This window comes from Beta vulgaris, chromosome 8 (assembly GCF_026745355.1).
Source record: "Beta vulgaris subsp. vulgaris cultivar EL10 chromosome 8, EL10.2, whole genome shotgun sequence".
Lineage (NCBI taxonomy): Eukaryota > Viridiplantae > Streptophyta > Magnoliopsida > Caryophyllales > Amaranthaceae > Beta > Beta vulgaris.
Genome location: NC_079209.1, coordinates 41,855,597 through 41,877,735, shown reverse-complemented (window position 1 = coordinate 41,877,735; position 22,139 = coordinate 41,855,597). Strand labels below are relative to the sequence as shown.

The following is a 22,139-nucleotide window of genomic DNA, read 5'->3' as shown; positions in this document are numbered from 1 at the left end:
TTGATATGGTAATTGTGTCATCTATTATAGCAAGAGGTCACGAATTCAAAACTTGTTGCAAGCTAATTTTACTTTTGTTAATTGACATGACTTATGTACACATTGGACTAACAAGGGTGCCACATGGCGTGTATACATTATCACACACGCCTTTTAATATATTTGTATAGATTTATCAGTACTGTGAAACTATCTATATAAAGATATAAACATGCTTTGCATTATAGATATCCAAAGTGTTAACTATTGAAGCGCACACACAGGGAAGTTGGGGGTGGGGAGCTTAGATACAATATCACTGCTTCCCCTTTCTTTTCCTTCTTCCTGGGCAATTCTGCGGATCAACACTTCTAATAGTTTAAGATAAGCGGGGCCGAAAGGAAACTTTTATCTTTTTTGCACAAGCGACACAATAACAGTCACATGGTCAAACTTGCCGCCACTGTATCCAGGATGTCCAGCTGCCTGTGCTGCATCAGCAAAGGGACTTCTTGCAGATTCCGACTTTCCCACTTCTTGCGCTTTCGAAACCAAGAGTTCAGCTAGTTCCTGCAAACAAAAGAGTGTAAACACTAAAATTTGATCACTGAGGGGCAAAATCAGCTATCAGGACAGAAAGAAGCCAGAAGAGCTGCCAGATTGATGAATTGAGGGGGTGAGAGCTGATCTCCAGGTGAATAAAATGTGCAAATGCTCGAATATATGAATTTCCGACCAAGATTTGGGTTCTCCACTTTTTCCCTTTTTCCTTTTTGTGACCGAGGATTTCAGGGGGAGGGGGGGGGGGTAGAGAGAGTGTGTTCTCACAATATGTGCGTAATTAAAACATGAAACATATTCAAAGTCATCATCTAGCAGAAAAGTGGAATGTAATTGCTACAGCGGTGAACTTTTCTTTTTGTCCTTGTTTTTGACAAGGAGAAAAAACTAGGACAAGATCAACCAAAAGCATCCTTTCAAATAAGAGAAGCAAAGTTTATATTAGCAGTATCGGACAAATGATGAAGGAAAAACACTCATGCCCATAATTTTCCTTGAAGTGTGCTTTTAAATTACCTTCCTAAAACAATGATGTCAACATTACCTTCATGAAATGTTTCAAGAAAAAAAGTTTTGTAGTCTATTTACAAGTCACTTAGAAGAGTCTTGCTTATGATATTTTTATATAATTTTTTTTTTCTGATGATCAGTTGAAAAAAACAATTGAAACAGGCTAACAGCACTTGAGGTACACACCTGTACATACATTCCAGCTTCCACAGCTTTGGAAACTATGGAAGCAATTTCCTTTTCATACAGATTATCAAAAAGGCCATCAGTTGCTGTTACGATCACATCACCATCTTCTAGTTCAATATGGTATTCCTGTAACATAGATAAGAACAAACAGTTTTTCTCATCACGTCCAATGTTCAATGGAATAGTCAAGAAGACCACATAGCTGTATGAGTTTCTCATTAGTTTATATGGAACTAAAGTGCATGAATCCCGAGTAGCTAACAATAGCCTTCTACCAAAGCGTACCTCAACATCATCAACTGAATCATCACCCAAGCCAATTGCATAAGGAAAGCTGAATTCGTGAACCATGGGAGAAGATTTCATGAAGATGGTCCCATTCCTGATTATGACAAACCCCGAGTCCCCAATGTTGGCCACATGAAGGACCTTATAAAAATAACGAAGTTAATTAACCAACTTCGCTCAGTTAGGAAAGCATAAGTATAAGAGCAAAATTCTCTTAGCTTCTAGATATGAATGCTGACTTGCAATTAAAATCTTCACATGTCTGCTAACACTTCTTGGAATAATCCATATAACTAACTGATACTGTTCAACATTAGATTGCAGACCCGGGAGTGTGGGAGTTGAATTTACAAATTTTGAACTGAACTAAAGATTCATAAAAACGAGAGGAGATAACGGAGTATAACCCCGAATATATAACTTTACTTTTCCTTTTGATGTATCTATATAACAAATAATAACTTACTTATATAATAACCTAAAGCTAAAATAAAAATTGGTCACAGATACTTTCTTTATTTTAAAATATCTGACGTATGTATCTAGGCAAGCTTGCCAATGTACTATCTTTAATCCCATCAACGTAGAAATAATTGAAAGTTGATAATGTTGAAAATATATTGAGATGAATCTAACAAGATCTCGCACGGTTATATTATTCCTTATGTAGAAATAACAAAAGACGGTCAAAGGAGACTGTGAAAGCTAAAAATAACTTTTTACTTTCTTATAATCCCCTTCTCTACCCATGTCTATATACCATCTTCCTGATTCAACTTTCCTCTTAATTTATCTGCCTTTTTCCTCAAGGTTCCTCTTCTTGGCATCGGCAACGAGGGTCAACGTCCCATTTCGCATCACCATCAACAAATAGGCCATGCTTCCTCTTTTATTGCCATTCTTCATAGTGAACAATTGTATGTTCTTCAGTGGCTGATTATTCTTGAGAATGTTCGTGGGTTGTGGACAGGTATCGGGTGGAGGGGTGGGTGTGTATGTAAGAGTTACAAGGGTAAGTTGAGATATTAGGAGGGGTATGTTTTGGATGGTGACCGGTGGTCAGATTGAAATAGTGGGTTTCTAGGTTGGATGGTGGAAAAAAGAAATTGGGTTCGAAAAGTTGGTACAGTTTATCTGACCTACAAGAAGTACAAAAGAATATCTATCCTTTTCTATTCAAAAATCTAGGACAACACCACCAAATAGATTCAGTTTTCTAGGACAACACCACCAGATAGATTCAGTAAATTTGTGGTCCATACATATTAGGGACCCTTGCTAAGAGCATACTTACTGTTCACGTGCAAAGAAAGATCGAACCTGTAAGAGAGGAACATGACAAGCCTCTTGATATTGTAGGGTCAAAAGCAATAAACGAGCCCATAAAGAGATACCTGACTAGAAACATGAGCAACCAAAACCCTAGCCGAACCAATAGATTGTGTCATTGCAGCACTTTGCTGGAGAAGCTCTTTAACGTTTGTCACTTTAGCACTCGTGCTCTTGAGTAGCTTTTCACAGTTTTGCATGAGTTCATGAGCATACAATCCCATATTAACCCCTGGTAACAGAAGCAAAATCTTCATTAGAAAATAGAAATAATTAGAATATTATGCATTTCAGACAAGTAAATAAATTACAACCACAGAAAAATCAATCCAGAGCTAGGGAAGTAAGTAATAAACTCTCATCATAATAGAGAAACACACGAAGGAACCCCAATCAGAAAACATAAAAGATGACATGCTTTAGTAGTATATAATGGTACAAATCAAAATCAAAAGATTAAATGTCGTATAAGCAGAAATCCAGGACCACAATAAAGCATGTTGGATAATGATGATTATATTCATCAATGAAAACCCTCCTCGCAATCAAATATTGAAGTACGCAATTAGTAAGAACTCAGAAGGCTAAATTAAATGTCTCACAGCGTACCCTCTGTCACATATTTTTAGCCTAACTAACTGTTAAGAGTATAATCCACATATGAATTAGGAAATACTTGTCCCACATTAAAGAATGAGAGAGAGAATGACTAACATATAGATTGGTGGGCACCTATCACCTATTGATTTTAGGATGGCACCCTGCCAACCTTGTATGTGGTCAAACTCTCCCCCGGTGTGGGCTTGTGTTAGGCCCAATGAAGTTTATCATGGTATCAAGGCGGACAATTCTGACCCATTATGAATGCAAAATAGAAGGTGTTGAAGATCTGTTTCGGGCCAAGTAAGCCCAACAGAATTATGATGGCCCCACGAAGGGGTCCAGTTGACCTCATGTTAGAAGTCCAGAGGATGTTGTGACCTATCCAAGATTGCAAGATTAAAAGTGGCTCACATGTGAGTTGGAGTGTTAAGAGTATAACCCACATTTGAATTAGGAAATAGTACTTGTCCCACATTAAAGGAGAGAGAGAATGACTAACATATAGATTGGTGGGTTACTCCACCTATCACCAATTGGTTTTAGGATGAAACCCTGCCAACCTTGTATGTGGTCAAACTCTCCCCCGGCGTGGGTTGTGTCAGGCCCAATAAAGTTTATCACTAACACATCGGCATCAAGTGTAGCCTAACAATTCGTTAGAAGGTGGTACAAGTCTGACCACCCCTGACCTCGCTAAAATCAAAGTATCATAAGAAGCAATGTAGTAATATAATATTTTCATATAATATTAACCAATAACAATTATGGGCAAACCAGAAAATGATATGGTAATGGTACTATAACTAGTGGGATTTAGAATAGTCACCTGCAAGTGACCATTGACCAACTCCATCTGCCACGCCAAACCAGTTCTCTAAAACAAAATAGGCATCCTTTCCACCTGTCAAAGCCTGGCAATTATTATTGTTTGAATTACTGAACTGAACATAGACTAAAGGCTTGAAGATCTGTTTCTTAAATCTGTATAATGAGAATGCAGTTGCATGTCCTACTAGAAACAAACTAGAGGAATTAGTGAATTCCCCAAAGTACAAATATTCACTTAGAACCAAAGAACTTGACCATTTTCTTGTAGACGAATCAGTATTGCCTTATCTTAACATACTAGCCACACAAGATTCCTGCTGTGACTGAGTTTAACATTTCAATCCATACACTGTTATGCTTGACTATAGTTACTGAATTGAATGTACACGAAAGATTTGAAAATCTGTTTCCTAGTTCTCTATTATGCAAATGCAGTTAGCTGGATGTCGCAACCAAAAGAAAAGGAAATAATAACTCCCCCAAACAATATGTTTTCACTTAGAAGCAGCGAACTTAACAAGTTTCTAGTAGATGCATCAGCATTGCCTTATTTTAACAGATGAGTCACACAGGATTTCTGTTTGACTCAGTCGGAGTAATTCATATAGACATATAAAGAGTTTGTACATGTTTGGTTGGCAAAATTTAAGGGTGTGAAGCGGAAACGGTTGAGGGTATCCGTTATAGCTAACTTGGTTTGAAGAGTAGGTAAATCCTTTCCATTAATTGATGTTAACCAACACCAAATTGATACTCCTCCTAAGACAGAGGTAATAGTTCCCATTACCCTCCTCAATCCTCATCCCCTGAAAAAGCTTTCTTGCTCGGTCTGATGGAGTCCCACATCACCTCATTCCTCACTCTATCTCCTCTTCGATCTCTCTACCTGCGCACAATTTCCTCTTTTTCTCTCTTTTTTTTCCCGAGGATAGTCTCTCTCCACTATTGTCTCTCTCTTTTTTCTAATTTTAGACTATAGAATATTTGTGAAAAATATCCAGATGATGCTATGCATCCACTAGCCACATAGGAATCTTGGACTGTTGATGGTTTGACTCCCCCTGGTTATCTTAGGTTATAGCATTGTCTAACTTTCCCCTTAATAGATGACTAGCAGGATACTCTTTGTGAAAATGTTTTTATAGTAACAACACGATCTCTTTTTGTACTTTTCTTAGCGCTCGTTTTAATTCAATAAATTATTGCAGGTTCACATTTTCTTTAAAAAGTGATAACACAATTTACTGTGTTACAGACAGTGTTTATCTACAAACTCATATACTATGTTACAGATAGTTGTTAGATAATATATTTTGTGATTCCATAGCTTGAATTAGCCAAACAACAATAAAGAAAAGTTTCCAATAAGTGATCGAACACTTGGTTGAACCAAACAATTCATAAAAGTAACAATTAATATTACCATTACTTTCCTTATTTGATTCCATTCCCTTTCCATTCCACTAAATTGAACGAGTCTTCCCTTAATGAGTTCAAAATTGAGAGAGGAATACAAATACCACAGGATTTTATTACCCTATTTTAACATTCAAAACTCAGTTTCAAAATTTATATTATAAGATTATCAGAGAGAATTAGAGAAAGCATATCAAGGATTCAAGGTAGTTTTGACACGTAACACAAAGTTTCAAAATAATTTTTTTTCAGTACATCATAAACATAAAGAGAACATAACTAAGGATCCAGATTCCAGAGTCCTTCAAATTCTAGCATTTTCAACTCAGTAATTATAAGAATCTTGTCTAATCTAGTGTGCTGTTGCTCACTATTTCACAGGAGTGCTTTTGTAGGGCAGAGGCATATGTCAGGTGTGATTCTTACTGCCAATAGGTAAACAGTCACCCGGGCGTGGTCACTTCGACCCCCTCTGTGAGGGGGCACCCCTTCTCCCCATGTTACGGGGCTATTTTGCTGAGTTCCTTAGAGAGAGTTGTCTCGCACCCCAACATTTTGGCAGAAATAGTAAAGAATAGTATTGGGGAGAAAAAGGAAGTGGTTGACCTCGAAGGGGTCAAACACATAAGATGCCGAAGAGAGAGAATAAAGCTATGTTTAGTTCACCTTACTTTTACTGATCTAAGCTTATCTGATCTAATCTGAACATAATTTTTCTGATATGATATGATCTGTCTGAACTTATCTTTTATAAAAATATATTATTACGTTTTATTTCGTTACTAATATTACTATTACTATCATTATATTACTATGCACAACTTTTAATAATAATAATAATAATAATAATAATGATAATAATAATAATAAATAAATAATATAATAAAAACATAAATAATATAAATAATAATATAATATAATATAATAATAATATAATAAAGATATAAATAATATAAATAATAATATAATATAATAATAGCATAATTAGTTTCTTTTTTTTTTTGAAAAATAACACACTAGTATATGAAAATAGAATTAAAAATAAAAGAATACATATTTTAGGTAAAAAAAAAATATTGTTCATGGTAAAGAGAACATATTGTTCATGTCTAAAGTCCGTTTATAATAAGAATTTAGGTAGTAATGAAAAGAACATATATTAAAATACTTTTTGTTTAAAGATGAACAAAAATTCCTTGTTCGGAAAATTTTGAACATGATGCCAACACTATTAGATTATCCCATGCTACTCATGTTTTATATAAACTAGTAACATATATTTTCCTCCTTTTCATAATAGATGTCACATTGTACATTTTTGGGTGTTTCAAAATAGATGCAACAATGTTTTTTTTCCTTATTTAGTAACTTTTGCCTTATACTTTTACTATTTTACCCTTACTAACTTGTTTTAAGTACACTAATCTACTTCACTTTATATGTGATCTCCAACAATTTTTTTTCCCTCCTCTTCACATGGGGACCACTACAATTAATCTACTTCACTTTATACTACTTAAACATGCTTAGGCAATTTTGCCTAGGAATCCGTTTTAACAACAATGTTGCATCTTTTATGAGACGGATGAAGTACTTTATATTATTCTGCCAAAATTGTATTAAAAAAATCATATAATATTGTCATGTTCATTACATGTACAACATCAAAAAGAACATCGCATATCAAAATTGTTAATTAGAACAAATATAAAAAAGAATACGTACAAATGCCAAAAGAACATTATTCTTCTTGAACACAAATAACTTCAAAATAGTGATATCAATGACATTTATAATAATAGCAACGACATTTATAATAATTACCAATATAAATAATTAATAAGTACTCCCTCTGTTTTTTTTTATCATTCTCACTTTTCTGTGCACGTCTTCCAATGCACATTTTTGAACTTAAATATCTTTCATTATATATTAGTATAAATTATAACGATTGAATATTAATAATGTACTAATTGAAACGAATCAAACAAGACCGCACATGACTATATTTTTTCTTATAAATTGAAAAACATTGAGAAGATTCTCTCTAAGTATGAATAGTGCCAAGATTTCAAGTGAGAAAGATAAAAAAAAATAGAGGGAGTACAACGACAATATTAATAATCCTTTTGAACAAATGTACTAGTAAATAATAATATTAATAGTAATAGTAATCGTATACTGTAATAATGATGATGATGATGATGATGATGATGATGATAATAATGATGATGATGATAATAATAATAATAATAATAATAATAATAATAATAATAATAATAATAATAATAATGACAATAATAATAATAACAATAATAATAATAATAATAATAATAATAATAATAATAATAATAATAATAATAATAACTACAATAGCATTAGTAATCATAATAATCATGATAATAACAACAATAATAATAAGTTTTTCAAAATAAGAATAATTTGAACTTATTGATGTGATCTAAACTAATTTGATCTGAAATAAGTAAAAATAAGGTGAACTGAACATAGCCTAAGTCGGCAAAGATCCTATCAACTGCAAGCTTTGTCTCTATCCCTTTTTCTTGGGTTGGGGTGAATCTCAAACTCAAAAGACTAGCTGCCTCTTGAGTTTGAGAATTATTTGAAATAGGACATGAATGTCAAAGACAGCAAAGGAAGAAATATTGGACTCAACTTAGAAAGGTATGACTACTTGTGCCAATAGGCAAGAGCATGCCCAGAGATGTATGCCACCCATGCCCACATAAAATTGTTGCACAATTGTGGATTTTTAGATGAGTGCACATAACGTTGTTGCAATCATTCCTGTCCTTAGAAATCATTTTTTATTTTACTTCTTAGAAAGGCTCTTTATTTTATCATATACAGGGTAAGGTTTTGCGGGCAAAACAAGAAAGTTTATTTCAGGGTACATGCATTTTTTATTTCTTTCCCTCATCTTAACTAGAGATGACAATCTCAGACATGACAACATCTGTAACCGACACAACATATATGATTGTTATCTTCTAACCCACAAACCGACACCACACTAAATGAATTGGCTAATTATGAAATTATCCTAAATTTTATAAAATTTTGGGTTTTAGATATTTTGAGAACCCGAAACCTAACGTGAGAGAAAGTTGCAAGCTTTAATCTTAATCACCTCTTTAAATAGCATATTGCCTTGGATCCATGATTTTTGGAGACGAAGGTATGCGGATTTCGTTATTTTCAAATCTCAGATGCAATCTTACGATACCGTTTGTGTAAAAGATGCCTTGAATTGTTGTGCTTAGAAGATGCTCGTTTAAATGCACAAGAGAAAAGTTGTGAGAGTGCAGCTCGAAAACCCGCGGGCGCAGGCTCGATCCCGCGGGCTAAGGAGTTCGTCGTTATGCACAGCAGCCCGAAATCCCGCGGGCGCAGGCTCGACCTCGCGGGCGGACAGAACGTTTGTGAAAATGGGGAGCGTTGGCCGCGGGCGCGGATCGGGCGAGTCGGGGGTAATGCGGAAACGCGTTTTCTGTTGTGGGTATAAATAGGTTATTTATATCTTAGGGTTTTAGACTACGAATTAGCCTATTTTCTTTCTGTAATCTGGTTTTCCTCACATAATAAAATATTCTCCCTCTCTCTGCCGTGGATGTAGCCAAATTGGTGAACCACATATATCTGTTGTCTGTTTTTATCGTTTTTTGCATTCATAATTTGTTTCTCTCTCACGTCCGTTATAACAGTTTAATGAACCACTTTTGTGACAAAGCATATGGTGTGTGGCCTTATATCGCGGCCGCAGTAAGCTAAAGAACTTGTACAATGGGCGCCAAGATGACACCTAGATCTAATATCATTGTTTTCATGGATTTTCTATTTGAACAAAACATGTCTTGTGAATGGTGGTGGAAGAGGAGCTCATAGAGTCTGACAGAGTTGCAGGGAGTGTTGGATAGTGGTTTTCTTTCCGAATCTCTGAAATAGATAGTTTAGTTAGAGGATTCTCTGGAGGTTCCTCTCACGGCAGCTTTAATAACAACTAATAACCATGCCTTCGCTATTTCTTCTCCACTCTTCATTAATGTAGGAAACCGAATGATCCTAGGAATAAGGTGTTTATGTGGAAAGTGTGTTTAATCAGACTCTAATTATAATTTGCAAATACAAAGGCTCAATAAGTGTTCATCTGCTAGTATACAAAACTTGTATGTTGGTAATGAGAAGTCTGGGTGCCAATATTTCATGCTAATTCTGTAGAATAAGATAAATTACATTAAAGGAATCAGATGACTATGCTGAGTCTCTCATGGAGAATTGCAGTACAATAGTTAAACTTTCGGAACCATAACGAAGGAAAGGTTGATAACTGACAACGTCCTGAACTGTCCCATAAGTATTGCAGTTCAAAAGGAGTAATCAGATTTTCTGGGCTGAGTTTTCAATTGGGAGGCTTTCTGGGATAGAGTTGTGTGTTTTCTGTGGCAGCATTTTCAAGCTTATCTAAGTTATGTCTATAATGATACTCGCATGATATTCGTTTCATTACAGAGAAACCCCTGGTCACTTGTTGATGTGAAACGAAAAATTTATATTGGCTTAGGTAGAATATGAATCACAGAATAATTGAACAAGTCAATCTTTCACATGAATTGAAATTAAGAAAAATAAATTTGGTGTCAATCCCCTGATGCCATCTCTTAGATCTCCAACGGTTTAAAGAAGATAACCAAATGATATTATCCATACCTCAAGAGAATCTGCCATTGATGCAGCAGCCGATGAAATAAAAAATGCAGGAGCTGAGGTTTCCACTTCTTTCAGACTGAAATTTTCCAGTGATGGGAGCAAAAAAAAAAAAAAGCATCATTAGATGATGTTTATAGCATAAGCAAGTTGATGCCACATGCACAGATAAGTTATAAGCCATATGTAGAAACCATGACCCAATAGATTATCTATTCTAGCCAACAGCTTAAACTCTATAGTAAAGAACGAAGGAATGTTGTATAGTTTATTGTAAACAACGATGAGGTGAAAGACACTAGACAGTACTGTCCAACAAAACCTCTTTAATAATTTGATCAAGAAGTATTACCTCCCACTCCCCCCTTCCACTCTTTCAAATCAAAAACCTTTAGTCTATTTTTAATGATCAAAGAGAAAAATCTTTGTCGTACAGCATTTCCCATCAAAACATCTTCCATGCATGCTTTAATATGAACAAAGTGGCTGTATTAAGAGCCCAAGAACAAGAGTTAGGAGGAATTGAGTCCAGGCAGGCACATAGGACCTCGTATTTAATAAACCAAAACATACCGGGACAACATCTATCCACAGAACATCATAACAGAGAACTACATGAAACAGGACTCTGAGGCAAATTTGTGAGGTTGCTCTAATTCACGCAAACACTATAAATGTCTGCGAAAAAAGGTGGGAGAGTCCACCTGTCAAGAATACTTTCTGCTGAAGTCATCCCTGATGTAACGGGAGCAGCTGCTACATAAATACCACTAAGGTCACCATCAGATAGAGGAATGCCAAGTGTTGCGTCATCAACCTGAAGGAGAAACACATCAAGTTTAATTAGAAGCAAAAATAAATGGAGAGGCAGCCTTTCTTTTCTATTGTCCCGTGCAATTCTTTGGTCTTAAGCAACAATTATATTTATTAGAGGAGAGATGTCCTTAAGAGTTGTAGACAACAAATACGAATTAGTCCTTTCTAAGGACAAAGATATAATAACTCACTAGTTCTGTAATAATAATAATATCAACGGTTTTTTCACCAAGTAGCCCCGAGTTTCAGAAAATTCACTAGATACCGTCGCACTTTTCAAAATTCACCCTAATTTATCCTTCTAACCCTAATTAACCCCTCTAATATCCCTAACCTCCTAACCCCCTAACCCTAACCACACAACCACCACCATTTCCCCCCACCCACCCCACCCACCCCTCCAGCCCTACCCCTCCCCCACGAGCAGCCCCCAACCCCGGCAGGCTGCAGCCCCTGTGCTGCTGTTTTCCCCCTGTGCTGCTGTTGCTGGTAGGGGGGTATGTGAGGTTGGTGGCGGTGCTGGTAGGGGGGTATGTGAGGTTGGTGGCGGTGCTGGCAGGGGGCATGGGGTTAGTGGCGGTGCTAGCAAGGGAGTGCGTGGGGTTGTTGGCGACTTGGCGGTGCTGCCGTAGGGGTGCCTGGGGTTGGTGGCGGTGCGGGCAGGGGGTGCGTGGGCTTAGTAGCGTGCTAGCAGGGGAGTGCGTGGGTTGGGGTGGGGGCTGCAGGGGAGTGTGTGGCGGCTACAGGGATGAGGTGGCGGGAGGTGGTGTGGGTTGGGTGATGGTGGTGGTGGGTTAGGAGTTAGGACATTAGGGTTAGGGTTAGAGTTTAGGTAGGTTAATTAGGGTTAAATGGTTAATGACTAACGGAGTTAATCGTCGTTAGTCATTAAGGCCATTTTGATGAATTACCCTAAAATTGAGGGTACTTGTTGAATTTTGAAAAGTGTGAGGGTACCTGGTGAATTTTCTGAAAACTCGGGATACTTGGTGAAAAAACCATAATATCAATTATATTAGTCTTAAATAATTCTAGTAAAGTTCATAACATACCTTAGAAATAAAACTAGACCAGAAAAAAAGATTAAATCAGATTGCAATTTGCAGAACAAAGAATGGGTCAAACCATATCACACTTCACCAAACTTAAAAAAAAATGAACCAGAGTTGTTAGGACTCCATAAATGATATGTATTAAGAATAGGATTGTTATTTCTGATGTGTGATGAAGTAGGACTCTCTACTTAACTTGTATAAATATATTCTGTCGATGAATGAGAAAGGTAACTGAAATTGAACCTAATTTAACATGGTGTCAAGATCCAAAGAATAAGAACCTAAAACCTATAAAGTTTTTTCGAAAATCAGAAGAAAAAAAACCCAAAATTCGAAAATCTGAACCCAACAAACCGACTTCTAAACCCCAAAATTTTTTCACCACAAATCTTCAACCCAGCGAAATTGATTTCCAAACCCCACATGGTGATGATTGACCGACAAATGATCACAAAATTCATTGCAAATTCAGATCCAATCGCGAGCGCACAGTTCGCATTAATCAACATAAATTGAACAACTGCAGAATCCATGCCGCTCGATCAAGAAGAATTGCGTGCAGATAACTTTGCGACCGTTGATTTGGAAAGATACAACGTGGAGTTGAAGGAGATGATGAAGGTAGTAGCACAGAGTATTCGAATTAAAAGGAAAAAGAATAAAAAGCAAAGATGAAGAAGTTAGAGCAACTCCAATGGTAGAGCAAAATGAAAATTGGCTTAGAGTGCCACATAGATTTTTCTAACTAATTCCACTTTAAGCCAAAACTCCCCCAATGGTTAGCCAATATGAGTAGGTCCCACTTGAAGTAAGATAGTTTTTTTTTCAAAGAAGAGTATAGAAATTGTTCACCAAAATTCCCACATGGGCCCACAATTTTAGCTCAAGCCACTTGGCTTAGTTAAGCTACATTGGCTAGCAAATGAAATTCTAGCTACTCATTCCAATGGTTGGGCTAATTGCTTAACTTTTTATTTATTTGCTAGCAAGTCCCTAATGTTCACCATTGGAGTTGCTCTTAAAGGAGATTAAAGAGGAGAGAGAAAGTGCTAAAGTTTCAAGAAGGACGTAATAGCGTCCAACCCAATTAGGAAGCCAAATACTTTTGCTTTCTTGAATTTTTGTACAATAAAAAAAGCCATGGGTCTTTGCCCCTCCAACGGGTCGAGATGTGGCCAACCGCTGATGTCGCGGGTCTTGTGGGGATTACACCAAAACAATGGCAAACTTTGTTAAATTTATTGAATCTCCGTCAACCTACAAATAGGATCACCGGTGAATTCTTATGGATTTTGGATATCGGTGCCACTCATCATGTCATCGGCACGTTCTCTCACTTGTGTGAGCCCCGAAGAATTAATGGTTGTCAAGTCGGATTGCTCGATGGAAGTACTACAGATGCTACACATGAGGGAGATGTGATTCTTCCTAAAAACTTGAAAATTACTAATGTTCTATTTATGCCTAATCTTGATTGTAACTTGATTTATGTTCCCCAATTATTGGATTCTGCAAATTGTATTGTCCAATTCAGTAAAACATTATGTGTCTTCCAGCATCGCAGAACGAGAACGTTGATTGGAGCGGGTGAACGAAAAGATGGAATTTTCTTTTCTCGAGGAGTTCCAAAGGTAAATATAATGGTTGTTGATGGCATGGCATCGATGGATATATGGCATAAGCATTTGGGTCATCCTTCGGATAAAGTTTTGCGACATTTACCTTGTATGGGTCCCTCTATTATTAGAGGCAATAAGGATGGGTGTGATGTCTATTTTCGTGCCCATCAACCTAGAATTAGTTTTTCAAGTGATAGTAGAGCTAATAGGAGTGATAGTAGAGCTAGGAGTGATAAGTCTTCATGTGGTGCTTCATAATTTTCAACAATAGTTGATCATTTTTCCCGAACTGTTTGGACTTATTTATTATATAATAAACTGGAAGTTGAAATCATGTTTCTGCATTTTTGTGGCATTGGTGGAAAGACAATTTAATCAAAGAATCAAACGTGTTAGGAGTGATAATAGCACAGAGTTTAATTTTCTACGCCCCTATTTTGTGAAACAAGGGATAATCTTTGAAACTTCATATGTTAAAACCCCACAACAAAATGGGAGGGGTGAACGCAAACATCAACATATATTAAATGTCGCACGTGCATTTCGATTTCAGGCTAATCTACCTTTGAAGTTTTGGGGGGGTTGTGTTAAGGCGACCTGTCTTTTAATAAATCGAACCCGTACTCTAGTGCTTGATTTTACCCCTTAAGTGTTTGTTTGGCAAGCCCCCTACGATGACAGATATCAAAATTTTCGGTTGCTTGTGGTATGCTTATAATTTAAATCATGGAGGTGATAAATTTGCTAGTAGGAGTCTTAGATGTGTTTTTGTAGGATATTCTTACACTTAGAAAGGATGGAAATTATATGACTTAGAAACCAAGAAAAATTTTGTTTCCTGTAATGTAAAGTTCATTGAACACAAATTTCCTTTTGATGTGTCTGAACCTTTGAGAGAATCCAATGTCGGGGTACGTGGATGAATATTGTGATGAGGAGATGCCTATGCCATTTGTTGCAGTTCTCCAGGCATTAAAGGGGGTCTTGGCGCAGAGAGAGGAGTGACCGAGAGGATTGACGAGGCTCGGAAGTCTTGTGAGTTAGTTGCTGAGGCTGAGGAGCCTCGTGTTATGGCACCTCGCGTGGCCCCAGATGGTAGGTCGCCTCGTGAAGAGGGCGTTGATGGCCACAGAGGGAGTTTAGAGGATGGTGTTGCAGACATGGGTCGGGACAGACATATGAAAATCCCGAATAAGAAATTGCAAGATTATGTGACTCATACTATAGTGAAAAAGAAAAGTCCATCTGCTTGCGTACTCCCTACCCTATTACACACTATGTTAGTTGTGAAAAGTTTTCTGACAAACATCGTAGATATCTAGCAGCTATAACTGCAGGGAACCCTCCGTAGTCTTTTAAAGAAGCTATAAAGCATAAAGGGTGACGTAAGGCCATGGGTGCAGAGATAAAAGCTTTGGAGGATCAGGATACTTGGGAGTTACAACCTCTTCCACCCGACAAGAAGGCCGTAGGGGGTGAGTGGGTGTATAGAGAAAAATATAACGAGCACGGAAAGTAGCAGAAATTGAAGGCCATATTGGTTATATTTGGTCACCATCAGGTGGAAAATTTTTATTATAATAGAACTTTTGGCCCTGTAGCAAAAATGACTAACGGTTCATACTATCCTGGCTATTGTAGCTGTGAAAAAAATAGGATATTCATCAGATGAATGTGCATAATGTACTTTTACATGGTGATATGGAGGAAGAATTATACTCCCTCTGTCCTAGAATACTCTTTCCTTTTTTATCTGTCCCAGAATACTCTTTACACTTATATTTTGAGATATAACCCACTATTATTTTAGATCATTGTATCTTTTAACTATTGGCTCACACTCTCTCTCCTCCAAATAAAATAATACCGCTCTTATTACATACCAACTCTGACCATGACCCACATTCTCTCTCCTTAAAATAAAATAATACTACTTTTACTAACTACTAACTCCTATCACATCTACTTTTCAATAAAATAACAATTGATAACCAAACAACTTATCATCTAAAACTACGTGCCTTGATAAGTGTCAAGAGTATTCTGGGACGAAGGGAGTATATGACAAGTCCTCGTGGTTTTTAGGAGGGGAATACTAATATGGTGTACTTGATGAAACAATTGATGTATGGTCTGGAGGCACCTAGGTGTTGGTTTGCCAAGTTGGCCTCTGCTTTGAAAGCCTATTGAGTTTAAGTTGTCTTATTCTGACTATTCCTTGTTCACTTTGACGAATGTTCTTATATATGTTGATGATATGATTATAAGCTTTGCTGTATTTCAAAGCTTATCTTGGAAAATGTATTAAAATGAAGGATTTGGGTGCTTTAAAATATTTTCTAGAATTGGAGATTGTTAGGGGTCATGAGGGAATATTTATGAGTCAACGAAAGTATGCCTTAGATATTATATCTTAGAATTGGAGATTGTTAGGGGTCCTGAGGGAATATTTATGAGTCAACCTCTGTTACCCGGACTCGGCAAATTTTGCCATATACCGGTGTCGGTACGACACGACACCGACACCGGTACGAAATACGTGTCGGATCCGGCAAAGTTCACTCGGACACGGCGGCTCTAAACCCTAGATTCTCAAACCCTAGAGTTCGAAGAGGAGAAGAGAAGAAAAGAAGAAGAGGAGGAAAGGAAAAGGCGATAACTCACCTTGACTCGACGACCGGAGCTTCAAACTCGCTGCCGGAGCTTCGAACTCGCCGCCGGAGCTTCGAACTCGCCGGTATGTTTACTGTTGTAGCCTTTCTTCACTTTTCTCTTCTTCTCTCTCTTCGAACTTCTCGCCTCAACTTCTCTTTGTTTTTCTTTTCCTTTTTCTTTATGAGTCCACGTGACTCTTTTTCTTTTCTTTTTTTCTTTTCCTTTTCTTTTTCTCCTTCTGTTCTGTTTTCATGTGACATATCTTCTTTTTTTTTTCTTTTTTCTTTTTTTTTTCTTTCTCTCTTTTCCTTCTTGTGTTCTGTTTTTTTTAAAATCATTCTTGTTCTTCTTAGCCTATGGCTAGGTTGTTTTTCTTTTTGTTTTTAAACATATACCTTAATTTTATTAGTATATTACAAATAGACAATTATAAAATCTGAATTACCGGATTAATTATTGAATTTTATATTATAGAATATTAATTTTGCCATACTCGTACCCGTGTCCAAAATCCGGACAAAGTCCCTGTGTCTTGATTTTTTGGAAGTGCCGTACCCGACACTCGGATCCGTACCCAAACTCGACACTCCTAGCCGAGTCCAGGTAACATAGGAGTCAACGAAAGTATGCCTTAGATATTATATCTGAGACCGGCTTACTTGGTGCCAAGCTTGCCGAATTTCCCATGGAACAGCATCATCAGCTCGCTTTGGCTGATGGTCCTTTAATTGATGATGTAGAAAAGTATCGCAGATTGATAGACACTGCTGTTACTAGGCCTGATCTCGCATATTCTGTTTACATTTTGTCATAGTTTATGCAGCCTCCGTTGTCCGGGCATATTATTTCGTTCTGAGGCGAAGGGTGGTGTCTCGCATATTCTGTTTACATTTTGTCACAGTTTACGCAGCCTCCGTTGTCCGGGCATATTATTTCGTTCTGAGGCGAAGGGTGGTGTGATTCTAATAAGCCAGTTGTCCTATTACTCGTAGATCCTTGAGTGGGTGGTTTGTATTGTTTGGATATTCTCTAGAAAACTAAGAAGCAGCCTACATTGTCAGAATATCGTTCTTCGCTCCTATTGTGTGTGGATTAAAGTGGCTTAAAGCAATTATTAGGTGATCTTAGAGTTCAGCATCCTGCACGGATGAGATGAAATTATATTGTGATTGTCAATATGCGTTATATATTGTCAGCAATCCAATCTTTCATGAACGTACTAAACATATTGAGGCTGATAGTGAGTCCGTCATATGTTCCTACTAAGTTTCAGTTGGTAGACATTTTTACTAAAGCACTTCGTAGGACTCAATTTGAATTTTTGTTGTACAAGTTGGGCGTTAGCAGTTTGCATGTTCCAACTTGAGGGAGGATGTTAGGACTCTATAGATGATATGTATTAGGAATAGGATTGTTATTCCTAATCTGTGATTAGGTATGACTCTCTACTTAACTTGTATAAATATATTTTGTCGATGAATGAGAAAGGTGACTGAAATTGAACCTAATTTAACAAGAGTACCTTATTTCTCTCGTTTCATGAGGGGCACAAAAAATTATAAAGAAACACTCACACTCATCTTTTAAAAAGTTGAGGATCCACAATCCACCAACTTCAATAAAAAAATTTCCCGCTATCAACTACCAACAATAAATAAGAAGTCAAATAAAACTCCTAAAACTATGTACAAGTCAAAGTATATTGATTAATGTGGGACGGATTGCTTGTATGATCGAGTTTCCTAAACCTAGTATGAAACAAAACATGTTACTTCTCTATAAATAACAAAGTAACAAACACCTACCCATGTATAAGCTAGAGTGTGATTGAATTACATTTTCTTTGTAAAACTGCGAGTACTGAATCTGATTCGCAAACTAATAACTAAATTCCGGAGTCAACTAGGTTATTGCATGAATACTTAATCTAGGAATGGGTTAAGAATTTCAAAACCCAATTCTACCATTTCAAGAGTGATAGAGCCAAATTGTTTACGTGTTGTGTGTAAATGACGACTTAAGAAAACCATTCAAGAAGTAGTTTGATGTTAGGAATTATGGATTTTTAAACTTCTTTACTAAAGGACATGCTTAATTTGCCTGGATAGAAGTATTCCAAAGTCGATCTTTGTAATGGATACTTTAACAAATACTTGAACATAAGAAAAAAAATTATATGACCTAGCATAGCCTCGGTCTGTGTAAATGACATCATGCCTTCTAGTTTTATGGTCTTTCTAATTCACCATTAGCTCCATATGGTGATAGAAAATGTCTTTCAACAAGATCCATTATGAAGTCACCTAAAATATCTATCCAAGGATGTTCAAGTTGCAGAAGGAGAAGGAAAGGGAAACTGATAAAGGACATCTGAAAGCATGCAAGTAGAAAAGACCCGAACCAAGTGATTGGCGTTAAAAGGTAAACACGTTTATATAGCCAGTGCGGACTTAAGACTTTGGGTAAAAGGTAGGCTAGTTTAAATAGCAACTGTGGAGTGTGGACGTGGAAGTTTGGATGCTCTAGCAGAAATTTCTGCCTCCAATTCTATATTTTATGATCTTTATCCCACATATTTGTTTTGTGTTTCTCCTAGGTCAGATATAAAGTCAGGAAGAGGGAAAAGATTGATTTTTACTGTCTACACAAATCATTGAATGGAGAACAACTCTTCTGATGTCTCTTTTTTTTTACCTCTTTAATCCATATGATTCCTCCATATCAAAAATCCTGGTTACAGAAAATGGTGTTCTTTCTTGGTGATTTCACTTTAGAAGGATCCCCTAATGACAGAGCATACTTTGCTGCCTTTGTTAAGGACTTGTCCACTGTGGATTCTCCTATAGTTGAAACTTGAAGATAATCTTTTACTTTATTTTCTGTTTTTCCCTTGATAAAGAGTTGTGAAAAATGCCACGTCCTCTATCTTTTCCTATTTCCAAAGTGATTTGGAATGAAGGAGAATACATTTGGGCAGAAAACTTATCTAGAGAAACTACACAATTATTTTAAATGGTATGCATATCCCTCTTAAGTGAATGGTTTGTGCTTTAATACTTGTGAGGCTCGGATAGTCCTTTCTTTGCATAAAAAATTTAAAGCTTTACCATGAAACAGATTGTTCAAGATTCTGGAAATGCAATGTGTCATGTGTGTGTTCATAACTTCATACTAATGCAATCCCAAGTCACCTATGGTTGCTTAGAGGAAACAAGAGGGTAAAATTTCCCAGAAATCTGAGTATTTGGCCACTCGGTGGATATTTTTCTTTCAAGAGTAATGTTAAGATAATCTAAAGTAAGGGTCATGAATCTTTCCACGACATAGCAGTCTTTATTAGTTATTCCGTATTATACTATAAATCTATTCTAATCACAGGGGATCTTCCAAGTTTATCTTCAATAACATAAATTCAGATCAAACTCCAGCTTTTTCCAACTACTTATTAGAGAACTCCTCATCCTCATCTAATTTACTTTTAAATGTTTCTCATTAACAAAAACTGTTCTCCCTCAAACAGGAAGAGCTACAAATATAAGCCAGTCGGATGAAATTGACTTGCATAGTGATCAAAATCTGCAAAAATTTACAAAAGAGAAAAGCGATATCTAACGGCTGGCTTAAAGTAAGTCCCATCACTAGTTATCCCCCTACCCCTTTCCCCATCCCCACCTCCCAAAGTAAAGGTTGTAAGTTTAAACATACCTCTGAGGGATCCTGCGAGGATCCAGCAGCTGGTGTCAAAAAATTTGCAACGATCGAGATCGGCATGCTGTTTAAATTTTTATGGGATGCAAGCACACAAAATAATCAGGAATCGACGAGCATGCAACCATATGTAGATTACTTTTCTGAGTAATATAGGAGTATCATCTATAATATACCGAGAGGAGTAAAGGCAGACAATATTCATTAGATAGACATATCCCTCATAGAATTCTGAAATGATATACACATCTATTTCTATTAGTAATCTAAGATAATACATAATCCTAAAATAGTTTTCCCACGAAAGAGGGGCAAAAAAAGGTTTTATCAAACAGAACAACGAGATTTCCTTATGGTTCTTATATACAACTGAAATTCAAAATTAAACTATAAATTCATTGTAAACCAAGATTAGGACATACACACACAAAATTGATAAAAGAGCTTTATTCTTTTTAACAGCTGCATGTGAACAAGCCTGGCTAAAGACAAAGTTAAAGAGAAATTGTGGAGTGTACTATACGCAAAGGTGTTAGGCAAACATAGAAGGTAAATTTTAAAATACTACACAAGACAACACCAATTACACTCCCCCAAACAATGAATGAATCAACATAAAATCAGAAACATGCTATAATTTGTGGATAATTTGTAAAGGTGGTATATTGATTCAAGGAGTTTCAAGGGAAATGAGTGCATAAGTTCACCTGTCAAGACCAGCTTCAAGTGAAGTATCACTACAATATTGATCCTCAACTGAGTGTGAGACCATAGGAGGGAAAGCACCATTTACCTAAATGAACATATCCAAGGATATTTTAGAGAAAAACCAAAAACAACACTCTCCTAAAACAATTGTCTTTTAGATTTTTGACTCTTCAAAAGAAGTGAACAACAACTGTACAGGGATCTTGTTCACAAAAAGTAGAACATACAGCAGAAGAAGTTCAGTATGTATCCTGCTAGGCTGGTGAAGTCAAAACACATAGCTTTACCAGTGATAAATTCTATTAGTGATCAATTCATGTATAACTATTGTCGCAAAAGAGATCTTCAAAAAAAAAAAAAACCAAGGGTAAGCTCCCCTATATAGTTATATTCCATACAAAGGCATTCACAACATTCTATATCAAACTATTATTTGTCATTGTACGTGTCTTTGTTTTTCTTTTTTCTAATCTAGCTAATGTGTCAAGATAACAATCAACAATTTAGGTAGGTCAATGCGTCCAATATTATTCAATAAGCAATTGAATTTCTTCCCTGGTTTCCTAAATGTGATTTGAAACAATTATATGATCAGGTTTGTACATAAAGTAACACACATACACACTAGTACACAGTAAATATTTATATATAAAAACAAATGTACTGATGCTTATCAATCTTTGATATGGATGATGCGGTGGATGAGAGAGATACTCCAAATCAAGTGTTAATCAGTTCTATGTAGCTCATCCATCTTTAGTTCAATGTCGTCCACTACACAACCTTCACTGCCTTATTACAAGGTCAATTATGTTGGCAAAAGAATGTGCTTAATAACTAAAATTTTGGTACCTTTTTCATCTGTTTCAATATTCGAATATAGATTTGCTTATGCAGTTTTACTTGCTACTACTCGTATCAATTTTGGTTTTGAGGATGCGTGAAAAGAAAGTAGCTCCGTAAAAAAACACAAATGTTTGATGATCTACACTAAAACTTTTGTGAGTATGTGCAATTTTCTCTTAACCATTTTGCATTATAATCAATCTGTTATAGACAACTTATTTAATGCTTAGTATGTAATTTGCTTTTTGACATTTTTCAACATCATTAAGGACGTGATATATGTCGTGGCAATATGTAACAGCAA

The 22,139-nt window shown here is 36.3% G+C and overlaps 1 protein-coding gene across 2 annotated transcripts in view; it reads right to left on the bottom strand.

Moving 5' to 3' along the window:
* The window catches only part of LOC104883980 (probable protein phosphatase 2C 62), a 39,345-nt gene continuing 17,206 nt past the window's right edge, over positions 1-22,139 (bottom strand). For both annotated transcript variants that reach the window (XM_010668561.4, XM_010668562.4), the window contains 9 exons: positions 20,989-21,074; positions 20,279-20,345; positions 11,133-11,245; positions 10,432-10,507; positions 4,286-4,370; positions 2,922-3,088; positions 1,525-1,668; positions 1,237-1,365; positions 1-549 (listed from right to left, as the gene is read on the bottom strand). In XM_010668561.4, coding sequence (XP_010666863.2) covers positions 388-549; positions 1,237-1,365; positions 1,525-1,668; positions 2,922-3,088; positions 4,286-4,370; positions 10,432-10,507; positions 11,133-11,245; positions 20,279-20,345; positions 20,989-21,074 — 1,029 coding nt within the window. In that variant the 3' untranslated portion in view covers positions 1-387. The remainder of the gene's footprint in view (positions 550-1,236; positions 1,366-1,524; positions 1,669-2,921; positions 3,089-4,285; positions 4,371-10,431; positions 10,508-11,132; positions 11,246-20,278; positions 20,346-20,988; positions 21,075-22,139) is intronic.